Raw genomic sequence first — 15838 nt, forward strand, 5'->3', positions numbered from 1 at the left:
AGAGACTTAACTGTGATAAAATACATGCCTTTTAGTACTTTTTTTTATGTCCAGCTTTGTATCAAATGCTAGGAATGTAGAGACACCAGCTCTCATGTTCAAGAAATCCTCTGGATAATTGAAGGTTTTGTGTCAGAAGCCTCAAGATAGGGGTAGTTTTGTGTGCGTGTGTGTGTGTGTGTGTGTGTGTGTGTACCCAGCCTTTAAACTGCTCTGGTTACCACTTGGGAAGTGATGGCATGTCATGCAAAAATACAGTCATGAACATTTATGCATACATATATACATGTGTGTGTATATATGTATATGTACATTTATATATGTATACACATACACACACACACATATATATAACACATATACACACACACATATATACACACACACATTTGGTGGAGAAACATAAGATCAGAGTTGCATAAGCTTCAATCATGTCTAATGTAGTGATCAATCAGGGTACATTTACATTTAAATTAACAGAAACAATTCTAGCTATTTTAAGCAGAAAGGATCAAACACAAATAGGTACTTACAAAATCATTGAGAAGCCTGAAGCAGCAGCTTCTAGACTGGGTCTTGGGAACTTTCCTCAAAACCACCACAAACTAGCCTGGCTTAAGCTGGAACACTTACGGTAATCAGAAGTTAGGGCATCGGGAAGCCACAAATGGCAAACATGGTGTTTCAGAAACACACCATCTTAGCTGAGATCTAGGGATTAGGAAGTTTGCACCAAAACTATTAGCTCCAGAAATAATATGTCATACTGGAAAATAAAACAACAAAAAAAAAACACAGCACAACAAAAAGATACCCTCTTCCTTGTCTCTTGATATAGAGAAAGGAAGAAGACTGATGTGGAAAAATTCAGTTTCTCCATCAGATAAATACCAGCAGAAGCAACAAAAGTGGTCTCATTTCTATATTCCAAACTCAAGCTAGTACATCTGACTTTAGGTACTTAAATCAAAACTAGAGCCATGGCTATATCGGTGTCTGTGAAATGTAGTTTTTAGTTTTCAGTTGTCTATGGTATAGGAAAACACATTAGAAGAAACTTCAGGTAGTGAATGATTGAAAAAAGTGACTGAATAAAACAATGGGAAAAATAGTTACCATTCTTATTTAAAATATACATACACATGCACACGTGCACATACACATATACACACATACATTAAACCAATGAAGTATTGTGCCAGGTTTACCAATTAAAGCATCAATTAAAAATACAAGCAAAAATAAATGTTAGCAAGAAGAGATATGGTGAAACCAGCATTCTTACGCCTTGCTAATAGAACTGGAAATTGATACCACTTTTAGAAAGACATTAGATAATAACATACAAAAGAGATAAAACTGATAACATCCTTTAACAAGTTATCCCACTTTTGACTAAAGAAATCCATTGTAAATGTATGTATAATAACAAAAACCCAGAAGCAATCTAAATATCCTACAGTATATAAGTAGCTGACCATATTATGTTGCCTCTCTAGCAGGGAACATGATGCTGCCATTGAAAAGAATGCTTTGAAGACCTTTTAATGACACAACAAAGTATTGTTAAATTTTTAAAGTTAAGTAGTAAAATGCATATATAAGATCCCAATTTTTTAAAAAACAAAAGTATCTATGCATATGATGTTGGTAGGGAATACTCAGGAATGTTAATTTTCAAATGAATCTACTTTTAAATAATGTAAGATAGGGGATTCCATGGTGGCGCAGTGGTTGAGAGTCCGCCTGCCGATGCAGGGGACACGGGTTCGTGCCCCGGTCTGGGAAGATCCCACATGCCGCGGAGCGGCTAGGCAAGTGAGCCATGGCCGCTGAGCCTGCGCGACCAGAGCCTGTGCTCCGCAACGGGAGAGGCCACAGCAGTGAGAGGCCTGCGTACCGCAAAATAAATAAATAAATAATAATAATGTAAGGTAGTATCTTTAAAGAAATAACAAGTAGGTAGACACTGAGAGATTGTGAGGGTAATGAGAAAGAGGGATGTTAATATTCTTTACCCAGTAATTCCACTTCTGGAAATGTATACTAAGAGATATGGGAAAAAGCATATCTCAGTGTTATAATAATGGAAAGATAAAATCAACTGAGGAATGATTTGGCAAATATCATATATTGATCATACTGAAGGAATGTAAGACAAAAATAATGGATCAGGGACTTCCCTGGTGGCATAGTGGTTAAGAATCTGCCTGCCAACGCAGGGGACACGGGTTTGAGCCCTGGTTTGGGAAGATCCCACATGCGATGGAGCAACTAAGCCCATGTGCCACAACTGTGGAGTCTGCGCTCTACAGCCCGCGAGCCACAACTACTGAGCCCACGTGCCACAACTACTGAAGCCTGCATGCCTAGAGCCTGTGCTCTGAAACAAGAGAAGCCACCACAGTGAGAAGCCCGCCCACCACAACGAAGAGTAGCCCCTGCTCACAGCATCTAGAGAAAGCCCATGCACAGCAACGAAGACCCAACACAGCCAAAAAAAAAAGAAAGAAAGAAAGAAAAGGATCAGCACAGAATATAATCTTAATGCTAAGGTTTAGTAATAAAAGAAGAATACAAAACATATTCTCTTCTATATTAGTGCGCATTAGAAAAATAGCTAGATAAATTAAATTTGAAATAGTCACACCAAGGAATATAATACAGCAATAAAAATGAATGATACTGCAACAACCATAGATGAATATAAAGTATGTAATAAGAATAAAATTAATAGCACACATGCAATTCAAACACGCAAAATTAAACAGTCTACTGTTGGGAAATACAAACAACATATGTGGCAAAACTTCTAAAAAATGCATGGTAAACATAATAACCATATTATTGTATATAACCAGAGATACTGGATGTCTCTGGGATGGAAGGGGGGTGGGTTTGGGGCATGTGTGTGCATTCTAATGTTCTGGAAATATTCTTAAGATCTATGCTAGGTACATGAGATTTGTTTTATTTTTTATTCTTTAAATATTAACATTTTGTAAATATATATATTTAATATTCATTAACACTAATTTTAAAAGAAAACAAGGAAGAAAATATATAAAATGATTATATAGTTTGCATGGAGGGTGTTGAGCTTATGAGTAATTACTTATTTTTTTTCCTCCAAATTTTATAATGTAATTATTTTAATTTACTAAGAATCTCACTATGGTATGGTTATCCAAATATAATAGTCATATATATTCTCAGTTTTCTTAATAAAACCTAATATGTTTTCCTTTCCATATGAAGTATTCCTTTCAAAATTATGTACACTAAACTAAGTATAATGTGAGAGCCTTGCATGTAGTTTCATATAAAAGTCTGAAGGAGTTCATTCATTCTGTAGAAAAAGCTTCCTTGATTCTTGCATTTTAACCCAGGACACAGTTTTTTGTTTTGTTTAGTTTTTGATAAAGGCTGTGTTGTACATAAGAGTTACTGGCAGACAGCATCAGCCTCTAACGTTCTAATTAAGATATGAAGAAAGAAGTGACACTGTAACTGGCATTTTATTTCATTTCTTAAAAAAAAAAAATCACGTTTATACAAACTATAATATATTCACATGCAAGTTATGTCATACTGTGTGATTCTTTTTGTTTGCTTCTGACAGTCTGTAGATGCAAACTCTGAGTAGGGAGGGGGTGTGTTTTAAATATTCTGAAGTTTTTAGCACTGTCAAACATAATGAATGCTACAGTTAGTATCTACAGATACGTTAGATAGATTGTAATGAATTGTAAAATTAAATGTGCCAGATGTTTTAATAAATTTCCATTTTACAGTTATAAGTTATCCAAGGATCTGTCTTGTTTTTGCTATACAGTTACAGGCAAAAGAATAATTAACTAAATATAACCTATTCACAGAAGTAATTTCTGTTTTAACTGAAGTAATGCAATTAGCTGGCCTTCTTGCATCGAGATGCATTTGGCATATTTTAGGGTTTAATTTTTGGTACTGAATTTAAAAAAATGTTAATTGTGCCAGTTAATTAAACAGTGGCATTATGCAGAGTAAAGAAGATTAGGCAGCATCGGTTGTTTATGTTTGTAATCTTTCTTTTGCAGGACCAAAGAATGAGTTGTTCCTCTTTTATGGGAAAGGACGCCCAGGAATTGTTAGAGGAATGGACTTGAATACCAAGATAGCTGATGAATACATGATCCCCATAGAAAATCTGGTAAACCCTCGTGCTTTAGATTTTCATGCAGAAACCAATTATATCTACTTTGCTGACACCACCAGTTTCCTAATTGGCCGGCAGAAGATAGATGGCACAGAGCGAGAAACCATCCTGAAAGATGGTAAGTGACAATGTGTATCAAACTGCCCAGAGACAAAACATTTATTTAAAAGGATAAATCCAATGTACGTCAAACTAACTTTAACCAGAGCCCAAGTTACTGTTGATTTTAAAATATTTGTTAATTTTTATTTCTTGAGTAACATTATTTCAACATGTTTTCCAAATACTGACTTATTAAAACCTTCATTATAAAATTGAACTTGCGATTGTCCACTACATTATAAGTATTACAGGAATTAAATTGAGCTATTAATCCACCTTCATGGAAAATGTGGACTTACAGTTATTTGTTTACAGTGTTATATGGTAGAACATAAGATTTAACAGGACATTGGAGACTTTCGTAATACTTGGTTCTCACTGGAATATTGGTCGTGTCACTTAAAGTTCATTAAAAAGATCAATGTTCCCACTGTCCTCACGATTCTTGCATATTGTTTTTGACGTTATATTACAATTGAGTTCTTTAGAGTCACCCTTGAAATAATATCTGCAGAGAAACTTTGTTTATACCTATTTTTATTTACAAATACTTATGTTATTATATATAATATGTAAACATATATGCATATACTTTATTAAGATCAGTGAGTTTCATAAATTACTTGGCTTAGAACAACAGATCAATAATGAAATAATATAACTTCGGTATAAGTAAAAAGCATCTTTAATAATCACGCAAACAATCTTCGACTGGCTGCTAGTCACTTTTAGGCGAGTTACTAATGATTCTGGACCTCAGTTTCCTCGTATATACAGTTTGCTTCTCAAATATTTAAAAAATCCTTGATTTAGGGACATTAATTGTATGCTTATTATATGAAGGACACTGTGCTAGCTATCATAGGAGATTAAAAAAAATGCTAGGAAATGGCTACTGCCTTCAAGGAGTTTATAATCTACCTTTGGAGATAATATAAACTCCCCCAAAATATTGGGTTGGCTAAAAAGTTCATTTGGTTAGTGAATACGTTGTTCAATAAAGGTCTTGGTGAAAATGAAAGATGTGTGTTTTATTTTTACTTAAAACCAAATGAACTTTTTGGCCAACTCAATATAAAGGCTCTGCAGCATTTAATTTAATAAGTTCAAAGCTGGCCCAGAGAAATACATGATTAATGGAGAATGTCTGTGTAATAAGAATACACAGGAAGGCAGAGGTGTCTTTATCTGGGGATTCTCAGAGAACTGTTTTGTGAAGGAGGTAGTATTTGGGCTAGATCTTGAGGAAAGAATGTTAAAGGGGAGGGGAGTATATTTCAGCACCAGGAATCCCATGAGAAAAAAACAAAACACCAAAAAGCACATGCTCCAGAAAGAGGATGAGAGGAACATTAAGTGGGTCACTACTGCAGGTTTAGTTTACAGGTAATCATGACAGAGGAGCTGTGGATCCCGAAAGGTAGTGAAATTCAAGGCCTTAAATGTGAGGTGAAGGGGCTTGGGTAAAATCCTGAAGGGGTAAGAGGAAATGCTTTTGAGCCAAAGAATAATGTGAATAAAAAGATATTTTAGGGGCTTCCGTGGTGGCGCAGTGGTTGAGAGTCCGCTTGCCGATGCGGGGGACACGGGTTCGTGCCCCAGTCCGGGAAGATCCCACATGCCACGGAGCGGCTGGGCCCATGAGCCATGGCTGCTGAGCCTGTGCCTCCGGAGCCTGTAATCCGCAACGGGAGAGGCTACAGCAGTGAGAGGCCCGCGTACCGCAACAAAACAAAAAAGATATTTTAGGAGAATCAATATGGTGGTGGAGTACAGAGTGAATCAGACGGAGGAAGTAGAGAAAATAAAAGTAGAGAAACAGACTAAAATTATTTACAGCATGAGTAGTAATGCATGATGGTCTCTCCTGTCTTTTAGAGGGATTGGGGACAGCATGAGAAGATTATTCATTCAACTCAGGTTCACTTTAAATCAAACTTTAATGATAAAAATACACCTTCCACAAGCGACAAATGAAGTGCTAAAATGAAAAATATCCCTGTTTTTGTCTTTTTTTATAGTTTACTGATTAAGGCAATATAAATCCACCATGACTTAGCCACCTAAGGAGTGTCTAATTAGAGTCAAGAGTTTTACTTTAAATTGCATGAGGCAGAGGCTGTCTGCCTACTTTTCTCTGTAATCCAATAACGAATAAGAGGAACTTGACAATTTTAGAAGGACAATAAACTTGCATATTTTAAGTAGATGCATTTGGATTGCTCTAATTTTGACCTAGACTGACATGTGATATACAGGATCCTTGGGCTCTTTTCAAAAAGTGTCAGTTCCTGTGCTGTGACTGAATGTTCCAGCTAATAATCCTAACTTTGATAACCATATCTAGTCAGTGACATTGGAGTTCTTTGCATTTTACCACAGCAACAGAGGTCAGTTCTAATGGCCACTTGACTGCCAGGCACATCTGTACCGTGTTGCTTTGGCAGTAGGAAGGTTCTGAAAACCTGTCGATTTTTACACCTGAAATATATTTAACATTTTGATTAGCCTATACAAGGGACAGCTTAATGTCTTATTAGTTTATCTTGCTTCTTACCAATAAGGAGAATAATAATACACATTATACTGTGAGATTAGCATGTCAAAACAGAACTTATATTTGGCAAATGAGAATTCGTGATTCTTGGGATCAGAAGAATTAAGTTCTATGTATATTCACTCATTTAACTAGTCTACCAACTAACCTGAAGACTGAGAGGTAATGCTTGGTTTGACAAATGATTTTGTAAGCTTAGTAGAAATTCTGAATCTTAGATAAATGTGTATAGTTTGAAGTAGAAGGCTTAACGATTTTGCTGTTTTTACATAAAACATAAATATCTTGAACGTATTCTTTACAAGCTCAGATACTTTTTATATAGAAAAAAACAGCATTAAAAAAAAAAGACCCGGGCTTCCCTGGTGGCGCAGTGGTTGAGAGTCCGCCTGCCGATGCAGAGGACACGGGTTCGTGCCCCGGTCCGGGAGGGTCCCACGTGCCGCGGAGCGGCTGGGCCCATGAGCCATGGCCGCTGAGCCTGCGTGTCCGGAGCCTGTGCTCCGCAACGGGAGAGGCCACAACAGTGAGAGGCCCGTGTATCAAAAAAAAAAAAAAAAAAAAAAAAAAGACCCATCTCTGTTCATTCTTTTTGTTTTCTCTCTTAGAGTTTTATTGCAAACTTCCTAAATGTGATATATCTCATAATCTTTGTGTAATATTGTGGGCTAAAATGGTACATAAATAAATAAGAAAGGAAAATTGCCCATTTGAAGTACTTACATATATCTCAGTAATTATGGAAAATATCTATGAAATGAAGACATATTAGTGATTTAATAAAAATAGACTTTTATAAGGACAAAACATTTACCAGTCTTTATTGTATTTTACTCTTCAGAATTTTTTGACAAAATTTCTGGTAAAATTTATACTCTTGACTTCTTTTAATTAATTACTTGATTTATTTATTTGTCCAGTCAATAAATATTCATTGAATGCCTTCCCTGAGCCAGGTGCTATTTTAGGTGATGGGAATGCTGCAGTAAATAGGACAAAGCTTCATATTTAGTTTACATCCAAATAGTGAAAAATAGATAATAAACAAATAAACACATAAATGAACAAGATCGTGGTAAGTGCTCTAAAGAAATAAACGAAGATGCCAACAGCAAGCGAAAATAGACTAAGTGGTTAGTCATTCTGTTACCAAATTAGGTCTTATGATCCCCTACTTGAACCCTAGCCTGGCCAAGCCCCTGCCTCAGGGGGAAGGAAGGTTCTTTTCTGTTTGGGTTTGCAGAGCCAAAAATGAAACCAAAGTTGAGATTGAAGCAGCACAATCATTATTCAATGGCCGGAGAATGGAGAAGTGGGATCTTAATCACAAATCAACTTCTTGCCCAGGGGACTGACAATTAAGGCAAGATTTTAAGGGCGAAGGCTAATGAGGGGGAAGTGTATGCATTGGTCTTCTGGGAATAGGCGGGTTCTTCCTGGAACTGGGGTGTCACCTCTTTTCTGTCCTTGTATGGTCCTCTGGCATCTGGGTTGGAAGCAGGTTGAAGCATCATGGGCAGACAGACAGGGGTCTTACTATTACAATGAGATGGTAATGAGGTGCAGGGCGATATTTGTCCCACTTTTGAAGTTGAACCAGCTTGCACCAGTTTTCTTATAGGGAGACTCTTGTTCCTGTGCTGTGAACACAGCTAGAGGATATGGTTAGCTGTGGTTTTCTGCCAATTTACCTGGAGGGAGGGACAGGAGTATGATTCTGGGGCAATAGCCTTGGTAACAATTCTTGCAGATATAATTGTTATGCTCTCTAAGAGGACAAGATAGATGTTCTTTATAAGATTGTATTCATGTTTAGATTCTTGAATGTCTTGTCCAAGATTCATTTTTCATGGCAGAATGAATTATAATTTCCAGCAGAAAGGAAAAAATACAAAAATGAAAACTTAGTATTCAATTTATTATTGCATATATTCTATTAGTGCAGTACTTGGTTTTAAGCTGTATAAATTAATTATACTGAGATACATATATCCAAATAGAAGGTATGTTAAAATATCTTTCACATTATTTCATATCTTTAAAGTATTAAGAAAAAAACACTCAAAGCATTTTTCCTGAGTTTGAAAGTTATTAATGCCTGCAGCTGTAACAGAAAAACTGTAGTTTCAATAGATCTCATCATTAAACTGCAGACTTGAGGTCACCAAATTTGTGGTAATTTGTAACAGTAGCCAGAGGAACTAATGCAAAGCATGTGCTCTGAACCGCTTTGCTATATTGACCTTATGTATTTCTTTTTTCTTTTTTTAATTAATTATTTATTTTTGGCTGCATTGGGTCTTCATTGCTGCCTGTGGGCTTTTCTCTAGTTACAGCAAGTGGGGACTACTCTGCATTGCGGTGTGCAGGCTTCTCATTGTGGTGGCTTCACTTGTTGCAGTGCATGGGCTTCAGTAGTTGTGGCACACAGGCTCAGTAGTTGTGGCTCACGGGCTCTGGAGTGCAGGCTCAGTAGTTGTGGCGCACGGGCTTAGTTGCTCCGCAGCATGTGGGATCTTCCTGGACCAGGGCTCAAACCTGTGTCCCCTGCACAGGCAGGCGGATTCTTAACAACTGCACCACCAGGGAACCCCTGACCTTATATACTTCTTAAGATGGGTTCTACCTGATTGAGATCTACACATTTCCACACCTCAGAGTCTTCCTTTAACTGAAGATACTTACAGGATCCATGAAGTTAGAGAACAATGAATAACTTTGGGCGGCATGGAAGAGAGGCTCTCTGTTTCGATATGAATAGAACTGTAGCCAGGAGTTAGGGAGGCAGTCTCTGACAAACATGTCTTCCAAATGACATGTTTAGAGGTTATCTGTTGACATATTGTCAAAGTATCAAAGGGTAGTGCCATATTTATGTGATTGCCTGTCCAGCATGTGAAGAGTCAAACCCTATTCTTCAGCTCAGTTCTATCCAATTTTGTGTTGAAATGTATGGTATTATACCTGGGCCATGAATTATTATTTGATAATTCATCATTGTAATACTACTACCACCACCACATACACGCACATAGACAAACACCGACTTAAGACACACTTCAGAACTGCAGAAATATTCCCAGACCTCTATTTTAACCAGGACTAGTGTGGCCACTCAAAACAGGTTATAGGGTGCAATCTGTTCCCAGATGACACCTACCTGAGAGTGAGACTATAATTTTCTGTATCTAGAGATCACCATTTGTTCTTGGATTTCAATGAACTTTACCATTCTGTAATTCTCTAGGAATTTCTAGTGTCTCATAAAGATCGAGTGTTACAGTTGATGAAACAAACCTGTTGAGATGTCATTAATAAATTATGTTAGAAAGTTCCCATGAACGTTAAATAGTCATTATGCCTTGCAAAACATTTTAAAATTAAGAACAAGCCTTTACTCTCTGCCGTTAGATTGCAGGTGAATATCAATCTCATTTTTTCTGACTTTAATTCTGACTTTTTCGTAAAGAAAAATTCTGAGAGATGTAGACTCTGACCAACCATTAAAGGAAATAATGAATACATTTGTCAGTAATGAGACATTTCTTAATTAAAAGTGTTAAGAAGAGATTTGCAAGCATTTGCAACTTTTGAGAATCTAATGGTTCTTGTTGTCCTGCTGAGTAGCAAGGTTATAGCCTATTTGTACATAACTGACTCTTGTTGACTATCAATAAGATGTTTTCCCAGAATCCGCAGGAGATTTGAGGCCTGAAAACATTGGTTCAATTTCATGTTTAGTTTATATATATTTCTCATAATTTCTGATGTTTCTCAGGAAGTATATGAGATATTGGAAAAAATCTTTAAGCCAATATATGTGTTTTTGTCAGAAAAGTTGACATGGGTATGAAGAGATTGAAATCTAGGTTCTAAAATATATTAAGTCATAAAAAATGGAATTGGCCATGTTGCTAATAGGTTATAGTAAACATGGAAGAAAAGATATCTTTCCCTTTATTTGTTTCCACCCAACGAAGGCATATGTATACATGCACAAGCACGGACAAATACAGCATACTACACACACACACACACACACACACACACACACACAGAGTTCAGAATAGCCCTAGAAGTTTCTATAAAGAAGTCTATTATCTTGTAAATGTTTAATTACTGGTAAGGTCAAAAGATAGAATGTGAAAATATTTGATAATCTCCAAAGTACCAATTGAAGTATTATTACAAATATGATTGTTACATCAATAAATATTCTGGTCAGTAAAATTTGGGGGCACTTTAAATAAATTTCCAGTTTTACCATGAATTAAAAAAATAGAACCTAATTGCTTAATTATTCTCAGCATTATGTAATCTTTGTTACTTCAGAAATCACTTGGGAATCCTCTGTTAAACTAGTAGGACTAATATTCTAATCACTGACTGTAATTGTACTTTTGTTTAGGTTAATGCAAATTTCTGATGAAAAAGAAAAGTTTAATAAATTAGTCTTGGCAGACTTTACTATGGGGGCTCTAAAATAGGAAATGCTAGCTCAAATTGTGGGGACAGTTAATATCCACAGAGCCAGCTGAGCAAGTTCCCTTGAAACTAGCCATTATGAAAGGATTTTAGGGGGTGATAATAGTCATTGTCTGTAGAACACGTATGTCAAATAATGTGACTCTGCCCTATCTAAAGTGAAGTTTTATTTATGCCTTTCATTGACTATTAAAATTTATTCAGTAGAGTGACTACCCTTACCCCATAGCAAAACTTGGTCAAATCCCAATCCTTTCTGCTAACAACGAGGCAGCAGCCAGACCTCTCGGTCATGTTAGGTCAGAAACACAGACTCAGTTTGGGAATGCCCACTCCACTATATATACATATGTCACAATTCTAAATTCAGTGTATCATCAAATCTTCCCTGCTCCCCACGTGTGTTGTCTTCTGGCTAGAAAAAAGGAAAGGAGGACATATTTGGTTCATTCTTTTTCTGTCCTGCATTTATTTTCCTTGCCACCCCTCCCAGCTTGTTAGTTAGTTTCCAATGCCCGCTCACCTCTCAACATTGGTAGGAAGAGGTGAGAGGGTAAGATTGGTTAGGAGTGATAAGGAGATAGCAAAGGTCCTATGTGAACTGGTTCCATTATAAACTGACCTCTCTCTGAGACTGCCAGATCTTTAAAATCACTCTTGGGGTGTGTATATGTGTGTGTCTGTGTGTGTGCATGTGCAAGCTATTTGGAGGTTTTCTGCTAGATCCCTCTAATTACATTTCCCTTGGCCAAAGTGCATGAAACTCTATGCCTGTGACTGTGCATCCTTGAATAACCAGTTCCTGTCCATCTTCTTATTGCTTGAGTCCCTGTAACCAGCCAGATTGCAAACATCCCTATGCCAACATATGCTCCTGTGTGGTCCACGTATAGTCCCCCAAATTATTTGTAAACCTTCTGCCCCAATAAACTCTGGGAGTGCAGATACAGTGCAAGTCAACCCCCACTAAGTATTCTGCTACCAGAGTCCACTTTAGCTTTTTCAGGTGTGAGACTTTCTCAGGTGTGACTTTTGCACATGTGGAAAAACTAACAATTCAAAGATCTCTTAGAGGCCCCATAGAAAGCTCCATCACTAGAGTTGAGGTAAAAAGTACCGTTCCATTCTCTCTTTTCTACCACCTTGGGGCACTGAAGGGTAGGGACTAGAGACTAACAGAACAGCAGCATCACTCTCCAAAGAAATCTCCTAAAACCCTCCCCTGTTTACATTATGTTCCCTTTACACCATTGATCTGGTTAAGGTGTCTAAGAGTTATGGAAACAGTTGTGATCTAGTTCATTGTAAAATATAAGGACTTTTTTATTTTCTCACACTCACTCTGATTTTTTTTTTTATCATTTTGTCTTCTAATCAAAGCTTTAATTTTAACATCCCATTACAAATGTCATGGTGAGTTAACTATTGCTCCTGATTCTGCAAGAGTGATCAACCAAACTGCGGGATGTTCTAATAGTCATTAGGCAGTGGTCCAAATGACACCTGGAAAGGAGATGTAAGAAAAACAACAGTAAGACTATTGAAAATTCACTTAAAGATGGCAACAAATAGTATTTTCGCTCATCTCTATATTCCTAGTTTTTTAAATTATCTGATGTTACTATCACCTAGCTTTTTAGTTTTTCTTTTAAACTTTAAAATAGTGATTTTGCGGGGCTTAGAATTGAGACTTTACAAATTAAGAAGTGTAAACAACATAAAAGCACATACAAAAAGCTCTCAAGAGGTTCATGATGGTGCCATCACTGGACATGAGGTGAAAGAGCATCTCTCATACTCTTTTCTTTCCTCCGGTTTTAATTATCCAATTGTAATAACTCAGATGTCACCTTTGCCTGTATTCGTGATTATAAGGAAAACCAGATGTGACATATTTTCTAAAATTTTGTGTTTCAGTGAACAGTATCCTCCGACTTAATTTTCTGTACAAGTTCTTCAGAATGACAAAATCTATGAAGGTTGTACCTACAAATTACAATTATTTCCAATCCCAGACTGACACTAGCTCTCAAGATGGATGAAAAGATTGCTTATTCACAATGTATCACAAGTCCTAAAATTGTTCCTATTAATCAGTCCCCATCGCTTACACTATTTTATCTTACGCCCCAAAGAAAATTATGTTACTTTTGGATACATGACATGATTTGTGAATTGTGCAAGTTGGTTTATGGGGAGTGTGGTCTAGCCGTGGGAACCTATAGCACCTGGCCAGGAGTATATACATTCCCATACCTGCTCCATCACAGATTGATTTTATGACAACTTTTGCTAGATACAATTAAGTGCAAAAATCTGAGGTTAAATGTCAATCATATTTGGTATCATGTTGATAAAAATCTTTAAGAAATTAATCTTTTTCTTTTTTTTTTTCCTAAACTAATGAATGACTGAACTAACTGGTATTTTTGTTGTTGTTGTTCGATCCAAAAATGGCTGCAGAATTTACTCTAAACACTTGTATTTTTCTCCTGATAAACTCTAGCTGTGTTTATAATTGTATTTTTTAAAATAAGGTTTATTACAGCATAATTTATATATGGCAAAATTCACCTTTTTAAAGTGAACAATTCAATATCTCCAGTTGAATAACCACCACCACAGTCAAGTTGGAATGTTCCTATCACCCCAGAAAGTTCCCTTAGTTTCTAACAATCACTGATCTGATTTCTATTCTGATCTATTTTTCTACAGTTTTACTTTTTCTGAAATGTCAGAAAATTTTAATCCTAAAATGTATAGCCTTTGAGTTTGATTTGCTTTACTTAGATGTTTTTGAGATTCTTCCATGTTGTTGAGTCAGACATTCATTTGTTTTTCACAATGGGTCGTATTATGCTACATGGATGTACCACAAAACTTTTATTCTTTTACCAGTTGATGTTCAAATGGGTTGTTTCAAGTTTGGTCAATTTTGAAGAAACCTGTCATAAACACTTACATATAGTACATTATATGGACATGTGTTTTCATTTCTGAAAGTGGATTGCCTACTAGTATGGTAAGTGTATGCATAGCTTTATAAGAAACTGTCAAACACTTCAATCTGTTCAAAATGTTTTTCAGAGTGACTGGGTCATTTTGCTTTCCCCACATCAAGGTTTCAGTTGGTCTGCTTTTTCTCCAGCACATAGTATTATTGGTCTTTTTTTCATTTGAGCCATTCTGATAGGTGTATGTTGATAACTCAATGTTTAAATCTGAAGGTCTCCTTAAATATCAAGGTCATCTTAAGTCTGATTTTATTTACACTTTACTTCTTTGGTTGACCAGTTTATCTCAATGGGTTGTGTGTCTTTTGCTTTCTGTATGACTCTTAATTTCAAATAATTTATGTAGGAAAACCTTAGAAACTTAAATACGTAAAATGTAGGCCAGGAGCATAGATACATTTCTTCTGTTAGTGTGTTAGTGTGAAGAGCTTGATCAATCTATTCAGTAATTTCACTGTGTTTGGATTTTGTTCTTATTATAGTTACCTTTAGTAAACCAAACCTTTCAGATACTTCAGTGATGGGCTGATTCTACCTCATGCTTAGGAAGTATCCTGGAGTGTGCCTGCTCATTCTTTAGCTTTCAATAATCCCTGCATGGCGGCCTCACTGAGGGGTCTCTCTCCACACTCTTGCCCTTTCCTTAATTGTGACCTGTTAATAAGTGGGAGGCTCATGGTGGTAGACAAGGGGTTCTCCATCCTCTTGTCTGGTCTTAGGTCTTATTTAGATTCTGTGGTTCTGGGCTTTGGAGATGGCTCTTTCCATGCATCTCTTCCCTTGTCAGCCAATGTCTGCCATGTGTCTGTGGGAGGTCTTGGGCAGGAGATAATCTTTTGCTCCATGCCCCAAGGTAGCAAACATCTGTTGTTGTTTTTTCTTTGTTGTTGTTGTTGTTTTTGGTATCAATTCAGAATTCTGGTCCAAGCATCTTTATTGTACCCACTCTAGGCGCAAACAGCTTTGCTTGTACTCTTCCCTCAGTGTCACCGTACCTTTGTTTTGGACCATTGGCAGTAATTTCTTACCCTTCTCCAAGCATTACACTAGAGTTGCTTGTTGTAAGTAGCAAACTTGTGGTGGGACCAGGGTTGTTTCTCTCAGGGTCACAAGGCTTTGGCTTCTACCCCTCCCTCAATGGCTGCTTATCTCTGCAACTCACCTTCCGTTTGGAGAAGGGAGGATTTCCTGCCCATTTTTTAGTGGCAAATGAATTTATTTTCTATACCTCCCTCACAGGCAGTGGATCTTTGTCTGGCTTCTGGGAGTGGGGTGGTCTCCTTCCCCTTCCCCAGTGATTTAAGGGATTTCTTTGTATGAGAGAAAAGTCTAGGGAATAGGTTGGGTTTTATGTCTGTGAAGCACACAGCGCTAGCTCTCAGTTCTCTTGCTATGCCTTCAATATTTCTCTTGTGAACTCAGTGAAAGAAATCCGTTGTGTCAGGGTTTCCCAAGAATTCTAAAGTATCACATTAATTCACA

At 36.8% G+C, this 15838-nt stretch overlaps 1 protein-coding gene across 1 annotated transcript in view; it reads left to right on the forward strand.

The window, feature by feature from the left end:
- LRP1B (LDL receptor related protein 1B) overlaps nucleotides 1-15838 on the forward strand; it is a 1467083-nt gene that overhangs the window by 661512 nt on the left and 789733 nt on the right. The window contains exon 11 of the mRNA XM_027078335.1: nucleotides 4080-4316. Coding sequence (XP_026934136.1) covers nucleotides 4080-4316 — 237 coding nt within the window. The remainder of the gene's footprint in view (nucleotides 1-4079; nucleotides 4317-15838) is intronic.

This window comes from Aethalodelphis obliquidens, unplaced genomic scaffold, assembly GCF_003676395.1.
Source record: "Aethalodelphis obliquidens isolate GAN/ISIS:26980383/991018 unplaced genomic scaffold, ASM367639v1 scaffold2, whole genome shotgun sequence".
Classification (NCBI taxonomy): domain Eukaryota; kingdom Metazoa; phylum Chordata; class Mammalia; order Artiodactyla; family Delphinidae; genus Aethalodelphis; species Aethalodelphis obliquidens.